The sequence below is a fragment of the Equus przewalskii genome, chromosome 21 (assembly GCF_037783145.1).
Source record: "Equus przewalskii isolate Varuska chromosome 21, EquPr2, whole genome shotgun sequence".
Classification (NCBI taxonomy): Eukaryota; Metazoa; Chordata; class Mammalia; order Perissodactyla; family Equidae; genus Equus; species Equus przewalskii.
In genome coordinates this window covers 49,770,400-49,797,557 of record NC_091851.1, presented here as the reverse complement: position 1 = coordinate 49,797,557, position 27,158 = coordinate 49,770,400, and the positions used below count along the sequence as shown (strand labels likewise).

The window sequence follows — 27,158 nt, the reverse complement described above, 5'->3', positions numbered from 1 at the left end:
CTAAATTTAACATCCCTACCGTGTTTGGATGGCTTTCTCAGCAAGCAGCACGGACTGAGTGTCCACGATTCCAGCAAAGCTTTGCAAGAACTTTCCCTGCACCAGGGCCCGACATCCAGAAATGTGGCCTCACAGGATGGCCAGAGCCTGAGCAGAAGGCTCCTGCATCCTGGGCACAAACTTCCATTCCAGGCTCCTCATCAAGGGCCAGGGAGGCAAAATGTCACTGCCTCCGTGGAGTCTCGTAAGAAGCTCGAAGTTGATAGACAACACTGTTGTCCCACTTTTACAGGCAAACAAACTGAGATCAAAGGTCCCTGGGGGCACAGCTTCCAAGTTTGGAGCCAGTTTTCCCCCCACCAGACCTCACAGGACCTCACATGCCTGGTGGTTTGACGTTTTATCAGTGACTTAGCTCCAGGAAGGAAAAGGACAGAAGTGGTAACTGATAGGAAGCTGGAAGGAACAGTAATAACAGGGAGGAAGGAAGCAGTTCCGACCATCATGAGAGCCAGCTGGTGGGCAGAGCCCGCTGGACATGCAGAGCTGAAGGCGCCCCATGAACAGGACTGCGAGCATGTCCCAGTGCAGGGGGGCAAGGCCCCTTCCCCACCCACAGACCCCTCGCATGGGACCTCGGAGCAGGCCAAGGTGGGTGCCAAGCTCCTCTGGCTGAGACTCCCAGGCACATGCCAGGGAAGGGATGGGCTGGGTGGCCCTGAAAGGAGGTGGGTGGCAGGAGGCCACCACCCTGTCCATAGCCACCAGGCACGGCCCATGCAGGATACAGTAGCCCTGGTCTCCCACTCTCCTTTGGGAGGCGAATATGGAACAGGGTCTGGAGAACTGAGGAGAGGGAAGACCTTTGTGAGTTCTAGTTCCTCAAAGAAATTGAGAACAGGATGTCCACTGAGCGAGGACAGCAGGTGGGGAAAGGAGAGGGTGGGGTCGTTCCCCAGCACAGCAGGTGCCGTGCGCCTCAGGGAAGTGGCCCTACCGGACGAAGAATTGTGGTTGGGAGCAAGACTCCAAAGCCAGGCTGGCCGGGTGCCAGTGCCAGCTGCCCTGCCTGGTAAGTGTGGCCTTGGGTGAGTTCCTGAGCCTAAGGCCTTATTCCTGGCACCCACTTCACAGGGTCACATAGAGGGAGGGATGCGTTCTGTGATGAGTCATATCTACACATATAGATGTACACACGTGCACACACATGTGCACACATTCACACATGCACCTAAGCACAGTCTCCCTTGGTTTAAGGCCCATCCCTGGGTTGAGGGAGGCAGAGGCAGGACAGCCAGGGACGAGCGGCTCCTGGTGCTTTCTGGATGGCAATGGCCCTCAGATGTGGTCTGCTCTCTCCAGATGGACCAGCATCTCCACAAACACTCTCTGAACGCTCTCAAGCGGTGAGCTCAGACACTCACAGGGCAGTAAAGCATGGGCAGCTGTGGGGGTATTTGTGCCACAGCCAAGGCACTTGCGAACACAGGAAACATGAGACTCTGTCCTATGTGCCCCTGAAACTGCCCTCCAGCTCTGACCCAGGGTCCCATGTGTGGCTTGCATCAGCACACACACGCACATGTGCACACACACACACACACACGAGTATGAACATGGGCACACACACACACACACATGAGCATGAACACAGGCATACACACAAGCATGAACATGGGCACGCACACAGATACATGCACACATGAGCATGATCACAGGCACACACAAGCATGAACATGGGCACACGCACATGTGAACACAGGCATGCACACATGCACACATGAGCATGAACATGGGCACACGCACACACTAGCATGAACACAGGCACACATGCATGAGCATGATCATAGGCACACATGCATGAACAAAGGCACACACGCACACATGAACATGAGCACACGTGCAAGAGCGTGAACATGGGCACACACATGAGCATGAGCATGTGCATGGGCACGTGCAGCCCTGGAAAGACTGCAAAGCCCTGGGCATTTGGGAGGCTGCCCCTTCGGTTTTGCAGCTCATTTCGCTCACCTGAGGATCCGGTCCGAGTGGGAGCTATTCTTGGAAGGATCTCCCGTCTGCGGCTGTTGCTTCTCATGAGATTTGGCTAACTTCTCAGCAGCAGCAATAGGGCACCCAGACAAACTAGAGAAAAGACAAGGAGGACAGCTGAGCCCTCTCCTCCAGGTCATGCCCGTGGGAGCTGGGGAGACCAGCAGCTGCCAGGAGAAGCCCAGGGAGGTGGTCTCTCCTACTGAGTGGGGCCTTCTCTCCAGCTCTGTCCTCAAACCCTCGAAGTACAGGCTGCTTGGTCAGTTTCTGTTTGGGGAAATTCTAAGCCAACAACACACGAGGACAAAATACATCTTAAAGGCCTTCAAAGCTCTGAGCAAAGCACCTCCTCTGAGTGGGTCTGGGCCATGGTTCCACCTCGCCCCTTCCTTCCCTCCCCTCCCCACCAGCCAGAGCCACCTTCTGGACCTGTCTCCGGCTCAGGTTCAGTCAGCCGACTTGGGCCACGACCTGGGTGCCCACCCTGGAGGATGTGGACCACCGGGTCACCCCAGGAGGGTGCAGGTCCTACCAAGGAAAGCACTCAGCCAGAGACACCATGGGCGGCTCTGTCTGTCAAAAGCCAAGCTGCATCAGCCGTGCTCCACTGAGAAGTTTAGCCTCTTAGTGAAGCGGCCTCGGAAGCTCACAGTCCTCTCAGCTGAGTGTACCGCTGGATAGGGCGCGTCCCCCTGTGGCCAGGCCGCCCACAGCTCTCCAGGCAAGGGTTGGGGACGGGCCGCCTCTCGCCAAGGAGGACACAGACAACCAACTTCAAGTGCACCCCAGAGCCTTGTTTCTGCCGGGGTCTCAGCACACCCACAGGGCAGCCAAAGCTCGGTCCTAGCCTGCTAGGTCCTGCACGAGCCAGAGCTGGCATGCAGGGGTTCCCCAGTATTGGCAGGACACAGCCTCCATAGCTCTCACTGTGGGCAATAGGCCTCCACACCAGTGCACATCCATTCCTCCAGCCGCCCTCCCGTCTCTCAGGATCCCCATTTGCAGTGGCACAGAAGGCAACACCACCAGGTGACCACACTTCCAGGTGCAGCTCTGCCCACCCCCGAAGGTCTGCCCTGACCTTGTACCATCCCCAAGGGGCAGCACACAGGGAGACGTGGCAGGCCCGAGCCCTGTCCAGGCCAGGCACACACAGCGGGCCCAGCCCACCCCCGCACGACCCCTGCACGGCCCTCACCACGCCCAGCTCAGCCCAAGTACCTTCTGTGTGTGTTGCGGTTGCTGTTCACATGGCCCTGGCCCGTACAGCCAGGAGTGGGGCACTTCAGCACGTTCTCGTGCATGGCCAAGACTGTGAGAGAACCAGGGAGGGAGAGACGGTGAGCACAGCCAAGGAGGATACAGGAGCCCCAGCTGAAGGCCGCAGTTCTCGGGGTGGGGACACGGCAGCTCCAAGCAGCAACCCAGGGCAGCTCCGGCCCCCAAGCTTCAGCCCAGTCAAGGCACCCCCTCCCACAGGGCCCCCTGCCTCCATGGGGAAGAAACCAACTCAGCTCTAAAACTTCTAGTTCTGTGATTCACTCCTCTGAACCTAATGTTCACAATTACTGCCTCTAGCCTAGAAGTAAGGACAGGCCTTTTCCTCCTGAGTCTCCAGAGCACAGATGGTGGGCCCCTCCCCAGCTTGCTGACCCCGGTTCCCCTCCATGTGCCTGTGTCTGTGGCAGTCTCCTGGGGCCCTGACCTAGGCTGCCACCTCGAGGTGGATAATGGGCAGACTCCACATCCCCAGCCTCACAGGGTTCCAGTGTGGGCATCTGGGCAGTGCCAATCCAAAGGGATAGGGCCCCGGGTGGCACTCCTCCCTGGGGACGCCATCCAAACCCCAGAGACAGCCTGGGTCGCGCAGAGCCACTCACTCTCCGGGGGAATCCTGTCCTTGTGGGGGCAGCCAGACAGGCTGCGGTGGTGAGGGTACAGCCCGGTGACGTGGCCAGTGCCGTCGCAGCCCGGCGTGGGGCACTTGATCTCACGCTTCTCAGCTCTTGAGGGATCTAAACACACAAGACGCGTCAGTGAGAGGGCAGCCAGGAAGTGGGCCAGGAGGGACGGGACAGCTTGTGACCCTTCACCCTGGCTGTCCAGAGAGGACAGTGGCCAGGCTGCCCCAGAGCCCGAGAGGGACGAGGGGCTGGACAATGAGGCGATCCTGAAGAGACTGGTCCACATGAGCTGTCTACATGAAGGAGCCCCGAGAAACGGCCCCAAGGAGCAGGACGCGCAGCGTCCTGAAGAGGACGACTCAGCTTGAGGCTGGTGTCCTCTTTCCTGCTGGCATCACACATCGCCCACGGGCTTCCATGTGAGGGCCATGCCTCCACGAGCTCCCATAACCCGAGCTCTGGCCTCTGCACAGAGTTGAAGGTATGTGACAAGGGCCCTTCCAGGACCTGTCCTTTGGACTTGACAAAATGAGGAGGACAAGACATTAAGTAACTCACCGAAATCACATGACTGATAAATGCCTGGGCAGGAACTTACACCCAATCTCAATCACTGACCTCGTCTAGCCTCTGTGGGCCCAGGGAGGGCACTACTGTGTGTGGGGGCCAGAGGGGAAACCTGTCAGGATGTGGATGATCCCCAGGGCAGAGCCAACATCCCAGAGAAACTCCAGGAGGGAGCCGTCCCCTTGGGAGTATGCAGAAGTCACAGTCACGTCAGAACCCCCACCAGGGAGGGTGGGGCCCCAGCTCCACTTCTCGAGTCCAAATGGGCAGGAAGCTGGGCTGCCCCCCACCAGGCAGGCAGAGGTGCCCTGTGGGCTCACTAGCCTTCCTCCACGCTTCCTGAGCTTCCTAACACTGCCGCCCAGCCTCTGTCCCATGCTCGCCCATCTGTGCCTCAGTGTTAGCCCCTTAAAGCCAGTTCCACTGTCTCTCCCACAGCAAGTGGCTGACTCAGCACTGTTCAGTGCTCCTGCTGAGCCCCCTGCCTCACCCTGAGACTCTGTCCCCTGGGTCTATGCCCTCAACTGTATCCTTAAAGGCAGGACACCCTGCATCTGGGTCCCCTAATGTCTGTCCCACATGTCTGAGTCCCCAAACCTGAGACTGGGGCTGTCACTCTATCTGTGTCCCCCATGTGTCCCCAACAGTGTCCCACCAATGTCTGCCCTGGCCTATGGGCCCCAGGGCTGCCACCCACAAACTGACACCCACACAGGCCCCGACACCTGTCCTAAACCCGTGTCACCATCACCTGGGTCTCCCTGTGTCCACATCCCTTCAAGGCCTGTGATGGCCTGAATCTGAGCCCCTAAACAGCTGTCCCCCAAGTCTGTACCACCCTGAAAGGGTGTCTCCTGAAAGCTGTCCTCCAGGTTGAAATAATGTCCCATCTATGTCCCCTCAGCTGTGTCCCTCAAAATCTGCCCCCTGTCTGATATGAGAGAGTGTTCCCAGAAATTCTGCGCCCTGTGCCCCCACCTACCTACCAGCTAAGGGGTACCCAGAGCTACAGCTCGTTTAGGCCTCCCCATGACCCAGGCGCATCCCCCAGCTGTTTCAGAGGCTCTGGGGCCAGCTTGCCGTCCCTCTCACCTCCTTAGCTGTGTCTCTCGGGATCACCCTACGTGTTCAGTATAAGCCCGTTTCCTCAGTGTCTGCGTTGGCCCCTGTCTGCATCCATCCGCTGCCCCCCAGCCTGTGAGGGCCCCTGTCCCTGGAGGACGGCAGAGAGCAGGTGTGGCCCCTACCTTTGCTGCAATAGCTCTTCCTCGCAGCATCCAAGGGCCTTGCCACCTTCCCTTGCTCGCCAGGGCCCAACTGGCCCTGCTCAACAGGCGGGCAGCCTGGGTCGCAGACGGCTCTCACTTGCTCAGCCTTCAGGGCAATGGCTTGTTCCAGGAGGCCCAGGTTCCCGCGGGTCATCACGTCATACATCTCCGACTCGTCCGTGACCGTGGACTTCTGGGAGCGCGAGTCCTCATCCTTGCCGTCGTCAGAGTGCACCTCCACCGTGACAGAGTACTCAGGCTTGGGGGCCTTCTGAGGGGAGGCATCCTCCGGGCAGATCAGCTCGGGAGCAGCCTCCTCCTCATCGTCCTCGTCATCCTCATCGTCCTCGTCCTCTTCCTCCTCTTCCTCCTCCTCATCTTCATCCTCCTCCTCCTCCTCTTCATCCTCATGACCCAGGCTGACTTGCCGCTGGCTAGACTCCTCGCTGGCCACGGCCTCCAGGGACTGGGGACACAGCTCCTGGGGGCGCTCACTGGTGACTTCAATGACTTCCTCCGCGTCCTCTGGCTGAATGAAGACGTCCTTTTCCCCCTCGTCGCTGGTAGCTCCTTCCTCAGGCTCCTCCTGAACCAGGTGCACAATGCTGGGGCCTGCCTTGGCCACCTGGCCAGAGTCCTCCCCGACCAGGGTCTCTTCAGCTATTTGGCCCAAGTTTAGGAGAGAAGTTGCAATGATTTCCTGATAGCTGCTGTAGCTGCCCTTGGAGGAGCCCATGGAGCTGCTGACGGGGTTGGATCCGAAATGAGACTTGACGGGGCTCCTTCCTGCACAGAGTCAGAAAGGCCATGTGGGAGGGGCGTGTGGGTCTCCGGGCCTCTGGTCCCTCCACCTGCCCTGCGCAGCCTGGGGAGCGCGGAACCCTGGAAGTGGGGACTGGGTTGGGTCGTTGGTGTCAGCCCTCTGCCCAGATCTGGAGAGCACAGTGAACTTATTTTAGGAGGAGCATGGAGTAACCGCTACTGTATTTTTGAAGCTGAGAATTACTCTGATATTTTTGATTACTATCCTCCCCGTTATGGGTACTTTTTCCAATCAGGTAAACCTGCATTTCATGAAATGGAGCTTAAAGAATATATCAGACTATTAATAGTTGTTTCATAATTGAAAAGTAGTAAAAAAATTTATATTTTTAAAGGACCCAAATTTAAATCTTATTACCACCATGACTAAGATATAGTGGGGGCTCACCACATGCAGACCCTGTGGGATCATCGACAAGGATTCCCACTCCAGCAGGGCAGTGAGCCAGGGCTGATGCCCAAACCCCAAACTCCCTCCTTTATGAGAAAGCAGGCGAGCCAGCCCCTTCTACCTGGAGTCCACAGGGCCACCACTTCAGGCACAGCCAGAACCCCAGGGGGGAGGTGGGTGTGAGGACTCTCCCTGGATTGGCTCCAAAATAAAATAAAAATCCATCTCAGACCTTGCAAGGTCAGAAGGCGCCAGAAGCTGGGGGTGTTGGGGAGTTTGTGCCTCCGCCTTGCTCCCACCCTCAGGACTTCAGTCTGTGGGGGCTCTTGAGGACACATGCTTCCCTCCAGGGCCTGGGGCCACCTTCATACCAGCACCTGCCAAGGCCTGGGTGCCCCACGGGGAAGAAAGTGCAAGCAGGGAGAGCCCCTCAGTTCCCCCTCTTGGCTTCACAGGGCACCCCCTTACAGTCTCCACCGTGCCCCGAGTGGCTCTCCCCAAGAGCCAGGTGGGGCAGGGTCTGTCTGAGATTCCCACGCACAGACAGACAGCCCATGTCCATCTGCACATCTCTCTCTCACACGTGTGCAGATACACATCCACAATTACACACGCAGTGTTCACTCTCAGATGCCCCCACGGGCCCCAGACTCCCTGTGCCAGATCCTCTCCAGGAAGCCTCAGCAAACGTCAGGGACAAGCCTGCCTTGTTTTCAGGAAGGGCTTTCTCGGCGGCCCTTTCACTCGCTCAGACGCCCACCCCCCATCCACAGGCTGCGTGCCTCCAGGGCCACACTAAGCTCCCTTTATTCGAGGAGAAAGAGCAACAAAGCACCTTCAGCTGGCTCAGGGCGATGAATCTCCTCCTGTTCTGACATCTCAGCCTCATCCTCCTCCGGAGTTCCTTCTGATTCATCCGACACAGAGGCGTCCTTCACCTCAGCATCCTCGCTGCCGTCGCTGTCCACGCCGTAGCCCTCGTCCAGAGCCAGCTTCAGGGGGTGTGACTTCCGCTTGGACACCAGGTGCTCGGCCTCCGCGCCCTCCAGCTTCCTCTTCTTGGCCAGAGGGCAGCTCTGCAAACTGGGGGAAGGAGCGGGTTCGGGCCACCGTGGCAGTCGATACCCAGGGCCCTCCGCCTTCACCCTCTACGCCACTTTCCCTCTGCATCTCATCGCTGCCCTCAGCCCAACGACTGGCCGGCTGATGTGCTTAAAACTCACATTAACTGAAAAGCTCCTAACTGTGCTTCAGACTGCATTTCCTGCTTCTCTGGAAAGCAGGAGGACCTAACCCCACTGGGCCATCCACACGGAGCGGCTCCCTCCACGAGGCCTGGCCTCGTCACACTGGCCACCTCCTCCCACCAAGCAGTGCCCGGGCTCCTACCTCCACCTCCAGATCCCCACACCCTCTCCCATCCTCTGAACCTGGCGCTGCAGTGGTGGGCGCCTGAGGTCAAGTGACCCACAGGGTGACAACAGTGACAATCAGGTGGCACCTCACTCTGGTCACCCCAGTGTGCACCAGGTCTGCTCTGAGCTCTCCCACACAGGGACAGGGTCGAATGGGAGCACACTGCCTTTACGCAGCCTCGGGCAGAGATGGAAGGTTCTAGATCCACGAAAGGGCTCAGAGTGGGAAAGGGGCTCCAGCACCCTGGCAGCGCAACCTCTTTCCCAGGAACCTGGGCGAGGCCCCCTCCTTACCTGCGGTGCCTGGAGTACTTGCCCCGGACGTGTCCCGAGCCCGTGCATCCTGGGGTGGGGCAGCTGAGGAGACAAGCAGGAGCCATCACTCCAGGACAGGGCCCCTCCCGGCATGGGGAGGGTCGGAGTCTCTGGGCCCACCCCACTCCCTCACCCTGGGGAGCAAAAGATTATCTCCAAATAGTGCATCTCAGAGTGGCTGCTCGCAGTTTGCTAAAAATTAATGAAACAACTCACCCCATTTAAATAAATGAATGCCTTATTACAATTTTATAAGTGTGTTTAATTAAAGATCTGTATTATGAGATCAAGACTTCCAACACTAGCCTCTCCTGGATGGCTTCCTTTTTTCTGGAATAGGTCTTTCCCACTGCACGTAAACTGCCACCAGACTTCCAGGGGCTGGGAAATGAGACCCTCTCAGACCAGCATCTGAGGCTGGCCCAATAGCAAAGCACGAACACTGGGACTCCCCACAGCTGTCACCGGCTCTTTGAGACCTGCAGCCTTTCGCCTGCAAGTGGAGCCGGCACCACCAGGCAGGAGCAACTGCAAACACACAGGCTGGGCCTGAGCCAGAGGTCTCCAGCTGGAGGCGGGTGCAACATGGCAGCGAAGACCCCACTCCAGAACCTGAAAGCTGGTGTGGGTCCCAGCTTCCCATCCAGGGAGGCAAAGCCAGGACGGCCAAGGACCCAGGAGCTGCCCGTGAGACCTCAGTGGGGGTAACACAGAGCCTCTTGCAGCGCCCACCCCAGGTCCAGCATGCGACAGAGGCAAGACCCCCAGGAGCTCCTCACCCTCCACCATCATCCATCTCCCCACAGAAACAAACCATGGGAAACTCTGGAAACCTCTCATCAAGGATGCAAACCACACCACCCAACCCACTTCCCCAGGAGTCGGCTCCCCAGGGCAACAGAGCCAGCGTGGCGTGTGAGGCTAGGCACATCCACGGACCAAGGACTGCAAGGAGCTGCCATGACTCTGTATTATGGAGCAGCCAACTGACAGCTAGCGAAGTGGAGGGCCCTCCAGAGGCCACCTGAAGGGGGCTTGAGCTCCTCCTCGGAGGGTGTGGCCCAGGCGGTCCTGCCCATGATGGGAAGACCTTGTTTCTAACAGGATCGACGTCATGGGGTCTGAGCTCCCCACCTCGGATCAGGCTTCTCAGAGCCTGTGAAGGGAGGACGGTGCAGGCCCACCAACCTCGAGGCTCCTGGGACCCAGAAGTGGCACCACCCCTGACTTCTGTCCAGACTCCCCCAGTGGTTTCTAATTTGATTGATCAAGGGCCTGACCGCAGATGACTGTGGGGCCCAGCTGACCATGCAGGCCACACCCACTGACCAGTCAGGGAGAACAGAGCAGTCTGTGGAGGCAGAGCCTCACACCCCCAAACACAGCAGCGGCCTCTGGGGAGCTGGGGTCTCTGATGGGGACACTGCCTGCAGCCCTCCCTGCTGGCTGGTCTCAGTGTGATTTGCATTGTGTTTGAAAAGAAGAAAAGAAAGCAGAGAGGGAACAAGGGGGAAGGGAGGATGGGCCACATTTGCTGTGGATTTCCTTCCCAGACAGAGAGGAGTTGCCGCTGCCCCCAGCCCGTCTGTTCTAAAATCTATGCCCCACATTTGCTTTCACTCTCTCAAGAACTAGCTTTGAGACTTTTCACAAGAGCTCCTTGTTGTTGGAGATTCGAAGCTGAGACCCCAATTAGCTGATTAATCACTGAGTTAATCAGGCAATTAGGTGACAGCTGCTGTGGAGGCCTGCGGGCACTGGCACTGCCCTCGAACATGTCACCTGCTCCAAGCCACCTCCACCCTCCAGTTCAGAAGGGTCTTGGCCTCCAGCCCAGAGGGAGGGCGGCACCCCAGGCCCCGACTCAGAGGGCGGTGGGACAGGCTGAGTCCGTGTGTGTGGAGCTGGCGAGGGCCACTCTAGGAGAAGAAGCTGGAAGCCCCCAGACCCTGGCTCCCCACATGGCAGCCAAGGGAACATCCAACAGAGGCGACATGACAGCAGCCTCTGCCTCACGGTCATGCGGCTCCCCCACGAGCACCCCCAGTGCGGGGTTCACCAACGGCTTCGTATGCTTGGGCCGGGGAACATGAGGAAGAGCAGCCTCAGGAGGCTCTCGTCAGCACAAGCGGAGAGGCAGACCCAAACACCCACACTCCGGGCCCCAGGCGAGGCTCCCTGCATGTGGCAGGGCCAGGGAGATGGGCAGGGGGCTCTCCGAGGGCTGCTCATGGTGCACTGAGCAGGCTCCTGGGGACCGCTCCAAGAGATCCAAACATAAATGATAGGTGTCAGGGGAAGCTGAAGCCCTATGCTCCGGCCACCGCCCCTGGAGGGGACTGGAGGCAGGTAGAGGACCCCCACTCTCATCTGTCCCCTACGTGGGAGCCAGCCAGTGGCTCAAGGAGAAGGCCCTCAGGTGAGGACAGACGGGCTGGGAGAGAACCAGGATGCAGGTGTGACAGACAGAGGTCTCTCCCAGAACTTGGAGGTGGCCCCAAAGGTGCTCCAAAAGGGGTCCAGCCACTTCCATCTGCAGAGGGGGCTGGTACCCCACCCTCCTGCCTAACCAACGTCACCAGCAGAGCCACTTTGAGGTGGTATGACAGCAGATGGGCCCAGACTAAAACACAAGTGGAAGTGTCTGTTGATTCATCACTGGTGCAAAGGGAAAAACCACCAGCTTTGTTTGTTTTCTCCTGGGCACTGGGTGTTAAATTCAGGGCACAGTGAAACTCAAAGTGGGCAGCTAAGATCCTGCTTCTTCCAGGCCAATCCTCTCCTCAGCTCGCCTCACAACACCTGCCCCTGCCCAGAGAACAAGTGGCTTCCTGGGGGTTCTGCTTGATCTGGGGAAGGGACAAGCTGGGCAGGGGGTGGGCTGTGGAGTTCTGGGACAATGGGGTGTAAGTCCCTCATCCACAGAGCAAAGCCTGTACCGTGCAGCTCCACCATAACTTGGTCCCTGCTTCAAGTGACTCCGCAGGAGTTTATCTGACATCGTGGGGGAGTCTTCTCTGTGGGTCGCTCGCCCTGTGCTGGCACCCACAGTGTCAGCCCCACCAGGACAGGGATCTTGTCTGTCTGACCTCAGTCTGTCGTGTGCTGGAAGAGGACGAAGACCTGGCTTAAAGTATCTGCCCACTCCTGTGTGAAAACATGCCCACAACGGCCAACGTGCACAGAGTGTGAGCCATGAGCACAGCACGGATCACATCCCCTCTTGTAGCTCGTGGCCAACAAGCGGTTGTGCACACAGGAATAAACGACACCTTCTATGCAGAGTTTGTGCGATTGGCCTGACACAGTCTGTTCCACTTTACTCTAAGCATCCATTCTCAGAAGCTTGAAGAATTGCTGAAGGCATTGTTGCTAGAACATTAAATGTCAATGCATTTGTCCTTAGTTTCTCCATTAAAAAAGTATGAGTCTCACTAAGTAAATTACTAAGTGAATAAGCTGAGACCACAAGAGTAATGAAGGAGGACAAAATCCAGATGCCCACACAGTCCCCTCACTTCCACTGGCTAGGGCCTCTCTCAGAATATTTCAGAACAAATCTGTTTTGAAAGTCACTTCTGCTTCCGCTGCTTCAAAGTTACCAGAGAACGCCTAGTCTTTCAGGTTTGCATCTTCAATGTCCCCCGTAACTTCATCTGTTACCAAAACCTGGAGCCTCCCTGAGTCCTGTGCTCAGCCTTCTCCATCTCATTGTCCCCAAGATGTCCCCAGGTGAGTGTCACATGGCCCAGGGGAAGTAGCACCTCCTCCTGGAAGCACTCTCTCCACCCTGTGCTCCCTGGCCCCTCTGAGCATCACATGCTGTCTTCTCCAGTGGTCCAGCCCATCAGAAGGCACCTCCCTGCAGGGAGCTGACTCCGTGCTCAGGCAAAGCACACTCTGTGGAGCTGATAGGCACCCGGTTTGGCTGTCATTGCACCCTCACCCCTCCCACCCTGTGGCCCAGGACTGGAGCAGTAGATTATGTGATTCAGCTCTTCTGGTTGGATAAACTTAAACTCTCTGAGTCTTAGTTTCCCCATTTCACAAATGGGTTATAACACCACCAGGGAGTGCTCCCATGAGAATCCCTGAGATCAAGACTGGACGGTGCAGCCATTGCAGAGCCTGCCACAGGCCTGGGGATCTGAGCATCACCCTCCCATATCCCCTCCCCTTCTGCCTCCAAGTCACAGCCTCAAACGTTGGAGGCACCGGGCACTTTGAGGCCCTCTTGTTTTCCTGATTGTCAAGAGCCATCCGTTCTACATCTGGTGAAGAATAAGATAGTGCTGGCCCCAGATTTGTTCACAGTTTAGCGAGAATCTTTATCCCTAGGAATTAAGAAGCGGCCGATGGCCTGGAACCAGGCAATTATGTGGAGTGAGCTGTGCTAACCTGGTGGCAGAGGTAGCAGAGAAAGAATAGCATTGACCCTCAGTAACTAGAAGGTTGTATTTGTCTCCATCCGGGAGCTGGAAGCTCACGGAAACCTCCATCGAGATGAGCGCGTCACTCCTGACTCAGTATGGGCGGAGCCGCTTACTGACCCCCCAATCTGCCGCCCTGGGTGCTGGGTGCCGGGCGTCTTGGTGTCCTCAGCACCAGAGCTGCTACGAGGAAGGAGCGCCTTCATCTCCTCAAGGAAGAGCCTGGGGCATGTTGTCTCAGCTGCAGTTCAAGTCTGACCCTGTCTCACAAGGAATTTGTGAAAATTAAATGGGGTGCCCAGTGCCCACCTGGCACTGTGGACCCTTGACAAGCACCACCTGCCTTCCTTATCTAGTGTTTTGAGCCAGGACGCATTGGCACTACCCTCCTTAGAAAAAGGGGGAAACCAGGGGCAGTTTTCTTTGCCGGTTACCGGACACCATTCATCAGAGCTCTGAGCAAGACGAAGGCTGTGTGAGCAGTGCTGGGACAGCCCCGACACATGGCCAGCACACAGTGGCTTTCTCCCTCCACGCAAGAAGGCTTTGGCCAAGCCCAGGACAGAAGCCAGCAAGCGTGCAAGCCTGCCCCCAAGAAGGAGAGCCTGGCCCCTCCTGCTCCGACCCAGCAAATCGCTGCCTCAGGCTATCCTCCCTCCTTCTCAAGACACTTGTCCCTGTGGGATGTGACCTAGAATCTGGAAGTCACCGAGCTCAGCAAATGCAAGATCTGCATCTTGAGTCAGCGGACGACTCGGGACATGGAATGGCCTGTGCCCTCATCTCTGGCTGAATGGGACCTCAGACCATCTGACCCAGAAGCATTTGTGAGAGCCCACTAACACAGCCCCGTGTTGCTGGCTGCAGCCCATGGCGATAGGTCCTGGTGGTGACCAGGTGTGAGCACGTCTGTGCCCCTGTTGAGAGGCCAGCTGCGTGATGGGACCAGGACGGAGATGGGAGAGGCAGGGGCAGGGTGAGGGAAGCTGGACACATGGTGAGGAGGAGGGGCCTCATGAGGGAAAGCAAGGGCTCGGGATGCAGTCAGTCAGTCAGAAGTGCCCAGCGTGGGACATTTAGGGTGCCGAGGTCACAGGCACGGGCAATGCTCGGTGCTGGCAGGAAGCCATTCTTACCTGAGATCGGCACCTGCAGGCTCTGGGGGCGCTGGGGGAGAAAGAGAAACAGAAGCACATGTGGGAGCCAGAATCAAAAAGACACGTTGCCCTGACAGGACAAATGGAGTAAAACTGGAGGCAATCCCTGTGAGAACTGAACCCTATCTTTTCCCGACCTCCCAGAACATCCTCCAGGGTCTAACAGAGAGAGCCGCCTCCTCTGATGGTCACACCAGACCACTCCCATGAGGGCCAGTGGTTTTGCACGGTGGGACAGACGCTCGCCTACGGCAGGCTCTCCGGCCCCCGGGGCCAGCACGGTATCTCTTTCTCTAATCACAGGTAGAAGTTGGCTTCTGGCAGGAAACATGACCCAACAGATAAAGCTGGTTGGAGAGCACAGAGGGGCTGAGTGGCTGCTCCCTCAGTGACAGGCTGCTGGGGGCAAAAACGTGCAGGTCCAACTGAGTGGCATGCCTGGGAAGCTCAGTGTTCTCCGCCACTCAGTGAGGGCTGCCCACACACGGGAACACGCAGCCCTGGCCGGCGTGCCCTGAGTTTCAGGGAGGCGAGGCCAGCCACGGGGTCAGGCTCCGTCCTTGCAGAGCAAGCCGGGCATTGGCCCTCTCTCACCTCACCCACTGCCAGCTTAGCCCAACACCCTCCCAGGCCTGCCAGCACCAAGACTGACATCCTGGGAGCAAAGAGGCTGGTGGTGGAGGGCTGGCAGCCTCTCATTTCCAAACAGAACGGTCTTCTAACCGAGCTTCACTTCCCCCATTCTGGAGCTGTCTCTGCCTCCTCATCTTGACCCCAGGCCCCTCAGCAGCCCTGCCAGGAGCCCTGAGGCTGAAGAGGCCCAAGGCTACTAGACACCTTGGGACCCAGAGCTCAGCATAGGGGAGGTGTATGCAGGGTCTCAGCGCTGTGGGGTCTCTGTTCTCCAAGGAAACTGTTGGGGAAAGTGGCATTTACAGCTTTAGAACCCCAGACTCTGGGCTGGAGCTGAGCCTTAGACTGCCCGGGCCAGCCCCACCACGGGGCAGGGAGGCGGCACTCACCTCGGGCCTTGGATCGCGTCCTAGCTCGCTTTTCCTCATTTTCTAAGCTCATCTGCAAGTAAAAACAACTAGGATGTTAACAGGAACACAGCACAGAACCACCCTCAAGGGCTGTGTGGGGACCTCCAGCCATTTTCTGGATCAAGCTTTGCAGATAAAGGTGAATCCATGACACAGGATGACAAGCAATAGGCTCACAGGGTGGGAGAGGCTGGGACCAGGAGCAGCAGGCAAGGGGGAGGTGCTTCGGAGCAGAGACCTCCAGCGCCAGGCTGTCCCCCATCTTCTGCTCCTGGCCCTCCCGCTGGCCTGGAGGTAGCAAAGGAGGAGGAAGCTGCAGGCCTGACGCCTGCCCCATCTGCCAGATCATCTGTAAAGTTGGGGTCCCATGAGGCGCGGTCTCCTGGTGAGAGTAAGAAGCACCAGCAGCTGTTCACCAGGCCAGCAGGTGCCAAGGCTCCAGAGCAGGTCGCCCTGGAGACTCTGACCCCACAGTGCCCCAGAGCCCGGCTTCCCAGGGGAGTTAGTGTCCCCAAGGCACAAAGGTTGTCCTGTTAGAGACAGGCAGCTGGGACTCCAACGGGCCCCCACGAAGCATCCAGGGATGGAGAGCCTCAGTTTCTACCATGTGCTGTCCCAGGGAGAGGCAGCCTGAGCTCAGGGACCAGACCATCCCTAACTGAGAAAGGACCCCCAACGCATGTGTTCCAGAGGCACAGGGGCCTCCAGGGCACCACTGCCCAGTGGCTGGAGTGCAAGTCACACATGTCATTGTAAACCGTCCAATAGCCACATTGTACATGTAAAAAGAAACAGGTGAAGTTAATTTTAATACTATACTTAGCCCAATCTATCCAAAACATTATCACTTCAACAGCAATCAGTATGAAAAATTATGAATGGGATTTTGTTTTGTGCTAACTCTTAGAAACCCTGCCCATCTCCTGGGCTCACTGCACCTCTGACTTTGACCAGCCATGTGCTAAGTGCCCGTGGCCACCATGCTAGATGGCACGGCTCCAGGGGCAGGAAGCAGTCTCTGCTGAGAGCCGGGCTAAGGCAGGAATGCAGGCCGAGAGGTCATCTGAACCGAACCCATAGGCCACCTCCCCAGGGATGTTGCTTCTCCCAGGAAAGGGTGAGGCACCCCATACAGCCCAGACCCCACACAGCCTCTGGCCACCCCAACTGAGCCCATCAGTGCCCCATGCCCCGAACACTCCCTGCCCCTGACCAACTGTCATGGGGTGTGCTACCCACATTGTCCTATGAGGGAGACAAAGGAGAACCCCCAGGAGAGTGAAGCCTGTGGACGAGGGTCACAGACAGGCCTGGGGCAGGGGGAGAAGCCCCAGGTGCTACAGTAATCACATAGAATCCCCCACCTGTGTCACACCTGACAAATCTGAGCAGGCAGGTGACTGGAAGGCAGGAGGTCAGCAGGAACCATGACGCACTCCAAGTGTCCGAGGGAGAGAGAGACCAGGTGGGAGGCACCTCTGCCTGACAGGGTGCACCCCACACACCCCAGGAGGCCCCCACATAGCCGGGCTCATGACCTGACCCCATGAAGGGGAAGGAAGGGAGCAGTTCCACCTGACCCAGGCCACAAACAAGGCTGTCAAAGGGAAAGCCAGACAGTGGGCAAGAAGAAGCTGAGACAGGAAGGAAGGGCAGCAGAAGCAGGCTGCCGCACCCCAATGCCAGCGGGAGACAAGTGTCCAAACTACGGCCCAGGAAGGGAGAAAAGGGTTTCCCCAACTAGAAGGTGAAATTTGTAAAGTGAACCTCCCCATGGGCAGCACTAGCATACAGTGATTTATGGGATTTGTTAAGGAAGAAAAATCCAAACCTGGAGCAATTTATGCAACCTGTTGACTCCAGGCTCAGAGCCACGTGCTACAAGCGGTGTACTTATTACAGCCTTCCAATAGCACGTAAGACAATTGCTATAATTTCTATTTTTAAAGCAGAGGTTCCCCATGGACCAATGGCTCACATTTAAAGTGAAGAGAGGAGCAGGTGTCAAAGGGACTTCATTACATTTACGAGCCTTCAAATGTCGTCTGCGCCGAGCCGAGCACGATGCCTTCCGATGCAGGCCTCACAATGGGGCTAATGCATCTGATTGCGGGCGCCTGCTTTCAGCTGAAATGCAATCTACAGCTCTTTTTTTTTTTTTTTTTGTCAGTTTTCCCAAGGAAATTGGCAAGCATTCTGCTAGGTTAAAGCGTGCCTTGGCAATTTGGGTTTCCTGCGGATAAATTATTCAAAGAGCAGAGAATACAGAGGGTTGCAAGGATGCGTAATGGGCGCTGCTTGCAAACCGCAAGTCCATTGACGAAGCTGACAGCTGTGTATGTGTTTGCTGAGCACCTTTCCATTTGCAATTTATCTGCATCAAATGGTCAATAAGTGAGAAGTTCTCTTCAGTGCATGTATCTTTGATTTTAAAGAGGGAAAATCTGAACTACAGGAGGAAGAATGAGGGTTAACTCTTTAATACAAGAATGAATTTGTAAGAGCCGGATGACTTGAGACGTCAACAGGGAAGCAGGGAAAACTTGATTTCCGAGCTGTTTGAAACTAGCAGTGGTGGCTGCCCCAGAAGCATCTGGACAGAGCTGTGATGGAACAAGCCCCACTCGAGTTACACCGTTTTCCCTCTTGGAGAAGTCAGAGCACTTCAGGGGTGGGTTCTGTGCTGTCCTCATGCCTCAACGTCGGTGCTCCATGTGGCAGATGGAGGACCGGTGCTTGGGCAGCCCCACACCACCCAACTCACAAAACCTGGCTTGTTGGCAGCCCCCAGGGCCTTCTGCCCCCACCACAAAGACAAGCCACTCACTGATGCAAAGACAATGAGACACATCCCAACTTTTCACTGATTTATTTTTTAAAACCCTTCACTTGTTCCAAGCACAAACCAATCAAGTCCCTATTTTTGCACCACCCACAGATCACTAAAGGGCCCCTCATCGCAGCTGACTCGACCCCCTCCCACTGTGGGCCAGCGACCTCTCTCAAGAGCGTCGCCTGTGCTGTTTCTCTAACGCCAACTGCATTGTGCCACCAGGAGTGTGTGTCACAGCCCCCCGTGCTCCTTAAACTGCCTTTTCGCCCTGATTAATATGTCAGTGGTTCTGTCTTCAGTAGGAAACTATGTGGAGGAAAAAAAGTTACAAAGGCAAATATGTCCTGTTTTGCCACATCTGTTAACCAGACAGGAGCGTCTCTTCGTCCCTCCATTTAACTCACTTTATTACTGTCGTGTAATGGTAGTCTCACTCAAAAGGATGTTACTGCGTTGTTCTGTTCTGTATATTTTAAAGTCAAAATTAATGATGTCAGCTCTTATTAAACCAAACGGTTCTCACAATGACATGATACAAAGACCAGTCCCTTTTCGGACCCCTCTGCACAGCACCCTTACCGAACAGTTCCCTGAACTGGACGTTTATAGACTCGGGGACCAAAAAGCAAATGCAGGTAGCAGCCTTGAAATCTGTAGATTTGTCTGGACAGAGGCTGTGGTCGTGAGAAATGCGCTCAGAACACAGACATGCAGCCAGTAACCAAGCAGAGAGGGTGGACTCGCTCTCAAAGGCCAAGAATGTCCAGTCAGAGATCTCTCATGAGGTGTCTGAGGCCCAGCAGGCTTTGTGACATCTTGACCTTTACCCCCAAAGGCCAGGTCTGCCCACCCCCAACCCAAGTCCAGGGACTCCTGTGGTGACCTCTGGAGGTGCTCCTCCACCCCACCCCACCCCTGCTTTCTCTTCCTGGCTCACCCACTCATCCCCACTCTCCCTCTCTGTCTCTCTCTGTCTCTCTGACTTTCTCTCTGTCTCTCTTTTCTTCTTCTTTTTCTTTCTCTCTTTCTGTCTCTCTCCCTTTGTCTCCCTCTTTCACTCTCTTTTCTTCTTAATTCTTCCCTGGCCTTCATGGCTAAAGAGCTTCCCTCCTGTCCACCCTAAGTCATGTTCCTGCCCTTCTACATGGATGGCTAAGAGCTCGACAAAGAATAGAATCCGTGCTAAAGCCTGCTCCTAAGCAGCCTCAGACACAGCCCTGCCTCCCCAGCCCTCGGGGCATCCTCAGTGCCCAAGGGGGCAGGTCCTTCACTACAGGGAAGGGGTTTAGGGAGGGTGCTGCTCAGACTCTGGAGCCTGGGTGGGTGTGGGGAGGCTTGCTGGACGGGTGAAGACTTGTGGACGTTTAGGGAGCACAGCCTCAGGGTGGGAGGTACTCCAGACCTGGGGAACAAGGAGCATCCTGGGCAGCCAGCAGCTCTCAGTAGTCAGGCCTGTGCCCTGCCTCCCCCCCCCGCCCCCCCCCGCCCCCCCGTCCCCCACCCCCACCCCCTGGCTGAGGCTCCACCCTGTGCCTGCTCATCTCCCTCATGGTCCACATCTCCATCTGAAATAAGCTCATCCATTCATGTTGAGGTCGTTGTCTCTCCTGCAGAGAGCAGAATGCACAGCCTCATTCACGGCTCATATTATGTAAGAATGAACGGCCAGACGAATGGGAACAGTCAGAAACGTCTCTGAGACCCAGGAGCCATCAGGAGGGACTCAACAGAGGCCTGAGCCTCAAGCTGCACTGGCTTCCAGGCCTCCTGAGGCCACCATGAACATTCACCCCCAGCCCTGGGCTGGGGGAGGAGATAGGTTAAGGTTTCATTTTGTTCAGAACGCGTTCCAACAGCTAGCAAAGCTGGAGAATTAGAATGGACTTAGGACAATTTTTAAATCCCCAAGATTATGCGGATTACAGTGTCCCTGTGGGAGGTTGAGGTGCTTTTCCTCCCGGAAGAGCTAGACAAAGCGGGTAGCATTCACTGACTCCTGGGAGACCACAGGCAGCCCTGCCTCGAAGGAAGGGGTGACATGGGCTAAGGAGGGCAGAGGGGTATAACAGGAGGTGGCAGGAAACTGGCCATCACCTACCTGCCCTATTGACTCTGACAGCACCTGCCCAGACTCCCCTTTCTCCCAGCGGGCCGGGCGGGGGGCAGGGGCGGGGGGCGCTGGCCCAGACTTGTTTTAGTCTGTCACTTGTGCACAGCCAAGGGCAAGGCCATAGCACACACCACTGCTGTGGAGCCCCTGTGGAGAGTCGTGGCGGATCCATGTTCCTGCCACTGGGAAGAAGCTCCACTCAGGGACTTACATCAGCGCTCACGATGCTCCTTGCTCCACTTCTCACGAGGCATTCCAGTAGACTCCTTCAGAGCCACCTCCCCGGCCCCATTTCCTGCACAGCCTTCCCTGCTTCCTTTCTTCTGAGCATGTACCCACATGCCAGATCAGGGACCCTCCCCAAAGAGCAGCCTTCTGCTTCAAAGATGTAGAAGTTCTGCTACCTCAGGACCCTCGGCACACATCCTGCTCTCCGTTCTCTGATCTCTGAGGCTAAACCACATGCCTGCACCCCTGCTCTGCCTCACAGCACCCCTGGGTCCTTGCAATGACGGTTCTGTCCCCTCTTTGGGGACGTCCCACTGTGTGTGAAATTCTCCCGACATTCCACCCATTATTTGACCTACTGGCAGCTGAACAGACCAGCCTCCTCCTAGGGTTGTAGAAAGGACACCCCACGGAGCATTATTAAAACGTGTCTTGGGAGGGGTTCTCCTGACATCTCTAAGCATGGGATTGTGGCTCACTCCAACCCCCAAACTAAAATTATAGCTACAAAATAGATATCCTGATAAAGCAGCCATGTCTGGGTCCATCTGTTTAAAACTCCAACATAAATGGAATTTCTGCCTACCCAGGGGTAAAAATCCAGCCACATCAATGGAGGCGGGTCAGCAAGGCCACGCCTGGTGGTGCCTCCCTCCCTCGATAGGAGCATCCACTGGGAGTGGTAGGAAGAAGGCTAAATGACATGCAACCAACCTTTTCTGGATTGCACATCTCTACTCATCCACTGAATATTATGTGACTTGGGGCTCAAAGGTTTCATTCTTCAAGGTCAAGACAAGGTTTAAGGACCTACCATCAACGACTACCCCTTTTCTCCTTAAGTTAAAAAAAAAGCACAATGCCCAGCATTTCCTCCAAACACACAACAAGCTGATCTTTTCTGACAGCCCCTTCCAAACCATCCCTGAGCTGTCCCAATGCCAAGGCTGAACTCAGAGGCTGAACTCAGAGACAGGCTCTGACCGCCTCCACACAGGCCTCCTCTGCTCTCACCACTGTCCAGGCACTGAGCTCCCGCCTCACCCACCTGCTGCCTGAGGCCGGTCCCGCTGTCACTGTGTGATGCTCTGCTCTCCCGAGGCCACCACTCCCCCTGTGCTGTGACGTCTTCGGGCTCCTCAGTCAGAAAGCAGCACCTGCCAGCCCCATAGTCCTTTCACAAGCACATCCTCCCCTCTTCTCTGGCCCACTCTCTGCTCAGAACAGTAACTCAGGCCCTATCGTCCCAAACTAGAGGAAAATGACTCTCTAATGGAGTGTTTGTGAAGCAGCCGATGCTCCAGGAGAACCTGAGCGTGGGCCATCACGCATGTTCATGGCGGGTCCCACACCTCCGAGCTTGTCATGCCTGAGCCACAAGGGGACGGCAACATTCCTACTGTCCCTTATACAGCTCCAGCAATTGTAGATACACCTCACCCAGAGCCCCTGACTTCAAATCAAGTAACTTTTTCAGTTACATGATTTCCTTGCATGCTCAAGGCTGAGAGGGCGTGAGGTGGGTGAGGTGTTGGCCCAGGTACAAATTTAAGGGGAAACAAAACCTCAGTGATCAAGATAAATAATAGTTTACTGTAATATTTTAAAACATCAAAATTAATGCAAAAAATCCATGAGGAATAGAATACCAAAAACTTAAACACAAACATGATCCATGTCACTGACTTTTCCTTTCACCTCAGGCTCCAACACAGCTCAGCAAAGAACTGATAATCCTACAGGAATAAAAGTGTGATGAGGTGCTTGACCAGGCACTATAACAGACCACTAAGATGCACTTTCTAGTCACCAGACTCAAAAGGAAAATGTTGGGCTGCAAGAGAAAAACCCAAGCACCCTCGAAGGAGGCTGCGCCTAAGATGCCAGTCTTCCGCCCACCCTGGGCTGCCAGCCTTGGTGGCCACACCCCGATTGTGGCTTGGATCCTTGATGGCGTCTACACGTCAAGAAAATGAGAGATCAGAATCTGAGAACTGAGGATGGATGCCCCCAAGCCTGTTGTCACCTGCACTGCTATCTCGAGGACCACGGGGCCCGGGGGCCTGGCTCCACCTGAGCACGTCACGGGAAGTCGTAGAATTAGCTTTGGTGTGGCTGAAAGCGCAGGTGCCACCCAGTGTTAGGGCACCCCTGAGGAGGCGGGGAGCCTGAGGGATGAGCCCCCTCAGGGGTGAGCAGGGCACGTATCATCTGCCTCCACTGGGGACGATGGAAACAGTCAGCAGACCCCGTGAATTCCTGCGGCAAAGTCTGTCAGGGATGCCCAGCCTGCCCAGCCGTGGCAGGGAGAGGAGAGGGCAGTGGCCAAGGCGTGTCAGGGAGCCCAGGTGTGACTGCACCTCAGGGCAGGACCTGCTGGAGGTGAGACTCTGCTATCACATTTTACTTTTACTCTGTTCAGAGTCGTTTTTCTTCCCTTAATTTTGAAGTGACCAGATCACTGACGGTCCTAATCTGGACTGAGGACGACTAGGCCAAAGTCACCTCTGTGCTCCATGCTGGGGGTGAGAAGAAACTTTGCCGGGACCCAGGGGGCCTAGGGCGAGAGTTCCCCCCAAGCGCCTCACCTTGCCGTGTCTGCTCAGGAGGAGTCTCGAGGTCCTGCAGTTGTTGGCCTTGTCTCCGTGTGTCCACCTCTGACTCAGCAGCTCACCCCGGAACTCATTTTCTGAAGGGCAGAAAAGGAAAATCTAATGAATGGCAGCTGTTCCAGCTCAAGGGGAGAAATCAAGAAACTTGGGCCACTCTTTCACACAGCATTTACACAGTCTCCCCTTTCCCCAGAAAGATGCACAAAATCCTGGGCCCACAGCTGTTCCAGGGACAAGAGGCAAGAGCTCTGAGGAAATCACTGATCGGGATGCTCCTGGGAGGCTCCCAGCACCCTGCACTCCTGAGCATCATCCTGGCTCTAGCCGGTGCTGTAGGGACACGCCTAAAGGGAGCCTTTAGGGAGTGGGTGTGGCCACTGCAACCAGGAGGCTGGTGCCCGTTAGACAAGGTCTAGCACTTTCCCCCGGTTCCCAGCATCTTCCCGGTGTCTCTGCCTCCAGTTAATATTTAATTCCTCCCATAAATTAACGCGTCTGAGCAGAGGCTGAAGGCATCAGCTGGACATGACAAAGAAGTGCATTGTGTACCTATCCCTGGCAAGGCACTCCCTGTTTCCATGACAACCTGCTTTCTACAACCGCAGCGTTTCAAGGGAAGGTCATTAAGTAACCAACAATAAAACAGGAAATGAATACTCCTGCCTCCTGCTCTCTGCTTCTCCTTGGAAGTGAGTCCGGACTGTGCTGAAGGCAGGTCAGGCACACTGTTGTCATACCTATTATCTTCCTTCCCTTCACCTCTCTGATGTGCATCCCCAAATGCTGTTTTTCTAGAATTCCACCACTCCTGCCCTGGGCAGCCCTGTGGCTCTGGCCACAGCATCCTCTTGTCTAGAAAGGCTCCTGTGACCTCCAGGAGCACAGACATAGAGGGAAGAAGACTGGTTGTCAAGGAGACAGCCTAATGTAAGGTCTTCAAAGGAATGGGTAAAACCAGCAGTATTTGGCGCCTACTGTGTGCACCGACTGTGTGCCTCCCCCTCACTGAGCTATGGGCCACCTGCAGGGGACCCCTGTGAGGATTGCCTGACTGGAGGTGTAACGGTCATTTGGCATGCTCCCAGTGGGTCCAGGCCCACCCACTGGGTATTCAAATTCCCAAAACTATGATAGGAATGTGGGGGATAGCCTTTGGGAGTTGCCCAGGACCCTGGACTCACAAGGAAGATACTGCAAACTGGGTGATGGGGGAGGAGGGAGCAGGCAGCCTCACCTCGTGAGGGTGGGAGGGAAGAAATTCAGGAGGTGAATCAACAAGACTCATGCAGGCCGTGGGGTATGTTTCATGCTTCAAAATGGGGAGGAGAGTCTCCTTGTGTCTACATGGTGACAGTGGGAGCTGGGAGATCCCAGACACAAAGCACATGGGGTTCACTTTCCCCATGTACCTCCCAGGAGAGAAGACACTGCAGAAACCTGCACACCGGACTGACCTGAAGGCTCAACGGAATTTCTTATCACAGTAACATATGTTAAATACGTGAGCTCACGGGGCACGTCTGCTGACAGCTGGAGGGAAGGACAGAAGACCCCAGACTGTGCTGCGCGCAGGATGGTTCCCTCCCTCTCGGCTCCCCAGCATGGTGCCCCAGAAGTGCCCCCACCCAGTGGGACTCCCCTGGGCTCTTCCTGCTCCAGGAGAAGCCCAGCAGAGGTGAATTCACATGTCTCTGCAGAGGGACCTCTGGTTTTTTGATTGATGGGAGATAACCAGCTCACAGGTGCTTCTCAACGCTCACCTGCCCAGGGAAGTGAAGTCCTGTGCTCCTGTCACAGGTCAGCTCTGACCTCCGCAGCCCCACATCTGCTCAGGCAAAGCACTGGGGCCCTGAAAACGTCCGCTCTGGGCTCGCCACCTCTAAACAGCCACTACTGCCTCCTCTTGGCAAGAGAGCAGAACAGCACCCTAGTGACGTCTTGGTGCCGCGACCTGGGACGCAGTGAAGTCAAATGAGGTGCACCCCCAAGACCAGAACCCTGTTTATGGAGACCTGGCTCCACCTTGAGACAATTCCTTCCTTTTCTTGGGAATTTTTTGGCAGCAAACTATAGTCACTGCTAGAAGCCCAGTAAAGCTCCCCAGTGCTTCTCCTTTGCTGGGAAACAATTGAGGGACCCTCTTGGTCCCCCACCCGGACCTGCATGCGACCAGGCCCCACCATAGACAAGACCCCTCCTGTCTGAAGGCACTGAGCAGACAGCACTGCGGCTTGCACAGAGGAAGCACATGAAGCCCACACATGCCAAAACTAAGGCAGAGTCTCCAGGCCAAAGGAAGGCCCTGCACAGAAACGGGGGTGGGGGTCCCATCAGGATGCCCCGCCAGAGGTCACGCTGCCAGCAACTCTCAGTGGGTCGCAGGGGTGGAGCAGGGCAGAGCAGCTCTGGCTCCTGACCTTTGAGTCCCCTTCTTCATCCGTAAGGTGGGAGGAAAGCGCTGTGCAGAGATTCAGAGCAGGTGTAGAAAGTGCCTCCTCAGCACCTGGTGCCCTGTGAACACGTGGAGACATCACTGCCTTTAGCACCAGGAATCTGAGGTGAGGAGGAGGTTTTCCTCAAGACAAGCCATTTCTTTGGGTTCTTAGGTCTCTAATGGGCTCATCTGAATCCCTGCTCATAGACACAAATGGCAAACAAGCCTTTTGGGAGCAGGTGGCATGGACGGTGGCACTGGATGTGACCTCTCCTTGGGACCTGGTACTGTGCACCCTGGCTGCTCCAATTGCCCCAGCATCAGTTCTCACAGAGGCCCCAAACTCACTTTTTCAGGACTCTGGAGGGCAGACAAGCTCAGAAAAGCATCCAGGGCCTGTTAGCAGATGCGTACACGTCCTCCAGAGAGGGTAATCTCCTGGGAGATTGACTGGTGTCTTCCTCGCTGGGCCAGAGCCCTGACCCAGGCCACAGCCTGCCCACCCCTCTCCTAATGATGCCACTTTCTCCAACTCAGCATCCCTGCAGACCCGTGGCCAGCGCAGCCAAGCCTGGGACGCGACATCTCGCGTGAAACAGCATCACAAAGCCCTAGAGCCAGAGCACTCCTCCTCCTGTAGTGCCCTGAGGCCTCCCGGAGAGATGCCCACTGGCACGCCTGGGGACCCTGGACACAGACAGCACACACTTCTCCCTCCTGACACTGGTGTCTGTGGCCACTTCCAACCCCAGTCTTCTGGAGGGCCCTGCACAGAAGGATCTGTCCTCCTGGGATGGTTCCTAGATGGCCCTGAATCCAGCCCTGCTCCAGCACTGACAGACCAACCCCTTCCTCTGTGCCAGACCCTCCCTGCCCACCTCAGACGTAAGAACAGACGGCAGGAAGGCTGAGGGAGAGCCCAGGTGGCGACTGCGGGAAGTCAAATGTCTTCGGCATCCTCTCTAGGTTTTGTGTCTCTGGTGGCCAGAGGCTGTCTTTGGTGCCAGGAGCTCTGACTACACACTCCTCACTCAACGTGCAGACGGGGAAGGGTCTTCACTTGGGGGGAGCCCACTTTCTGGCTCTCCCATGCTCCCACACACACACACACCCAGAAGAGATTGTCACCATTCAGGGGGACACATCAGCCCCAGCCCCAGGCCTCCTCTGTCCCCGCCCCGTCCCTGACATGGGGAGGGGTCTTGCATCCCAGCTGAGCTAACCTTTCCATCCGGGCTTGGTATCCCCCTTCCCAGCACCAATTAAAATGTCCCAGGAACACCAATCATATTTCATGTTCCTCTCAAGCATCTTGCTCCCTCTCAGCTGGACCTTCTTGGGCTTGACTCTTCCTTGAGGTGTTCAAGTTTAAAATACAATCCACCTGGACTCCACACCCGAGCCCCACCACCTCTCCATCTCTGCCTCCTTCATAACTATATTTCTTACAGACTCAGACTTGCTGACTCTGTTCCTCAGTCCCCTCTCCAGCTGGCCTCCATCTACAGCCCTCCACCGGAACAGCGGTCCTCAAAGGCCACCGGGAGCATCCACGTCACATCCCCATCGTGACCTCA

The 27,158-nt window shown here is 56.3% G+C and overlaps 1 protein-coding gene across 6 annotated transcripts in view; it reads right to left on the bottom strand.

The window, feature by feature from the left end:
• Positions 1-27,158, bottom strand: part of MYT1 (myelin transcription factor 1) — a 68,795-nt gene that overhangs the window by 24,636 nt on the left and 17,001 nt on the right. For all 6 annotated transcript variants that reach the window (XM_070587837.1, XM_070587839.1, XM_070587838.1 and 3 more), the window contains exons 2-10: positions 23,124-23,224; positions 15,344-15,395; positions 14,301-14,331; positions 8,714-8,776; positions 7,840-8,087; positions 5,771-6,577; positions 3,933-4,067; positions 3,274-3,364; positions 2,032-2,145 (exon numbers count right to left, since the gene is read on the bottom strand). In XM_070587837.1, the coding sequence (XP_070443938.1) occupies positions 2,032-2,145; positions 3,274-3,364; positions 3,933-4,067; positions 5,771-6,577; positions 7,840-8,087; positions 8,714-8,776; positions 14,301-14,331; positions 15,344-15,395; positions 23,124-23,224 (1,642 nt within the window). The remainder of the gene's footprint in view (positions 1-2,031; positions 2,146-3,273; positions 3,365-3,932; positions 4,068-5,770; positions 6,578-7,839; positions 8,088-8,713; positions 8,777-14,300; positions 14,332-15,343; positions 15,396-23,123; positions 23,225-27,158) is intronic.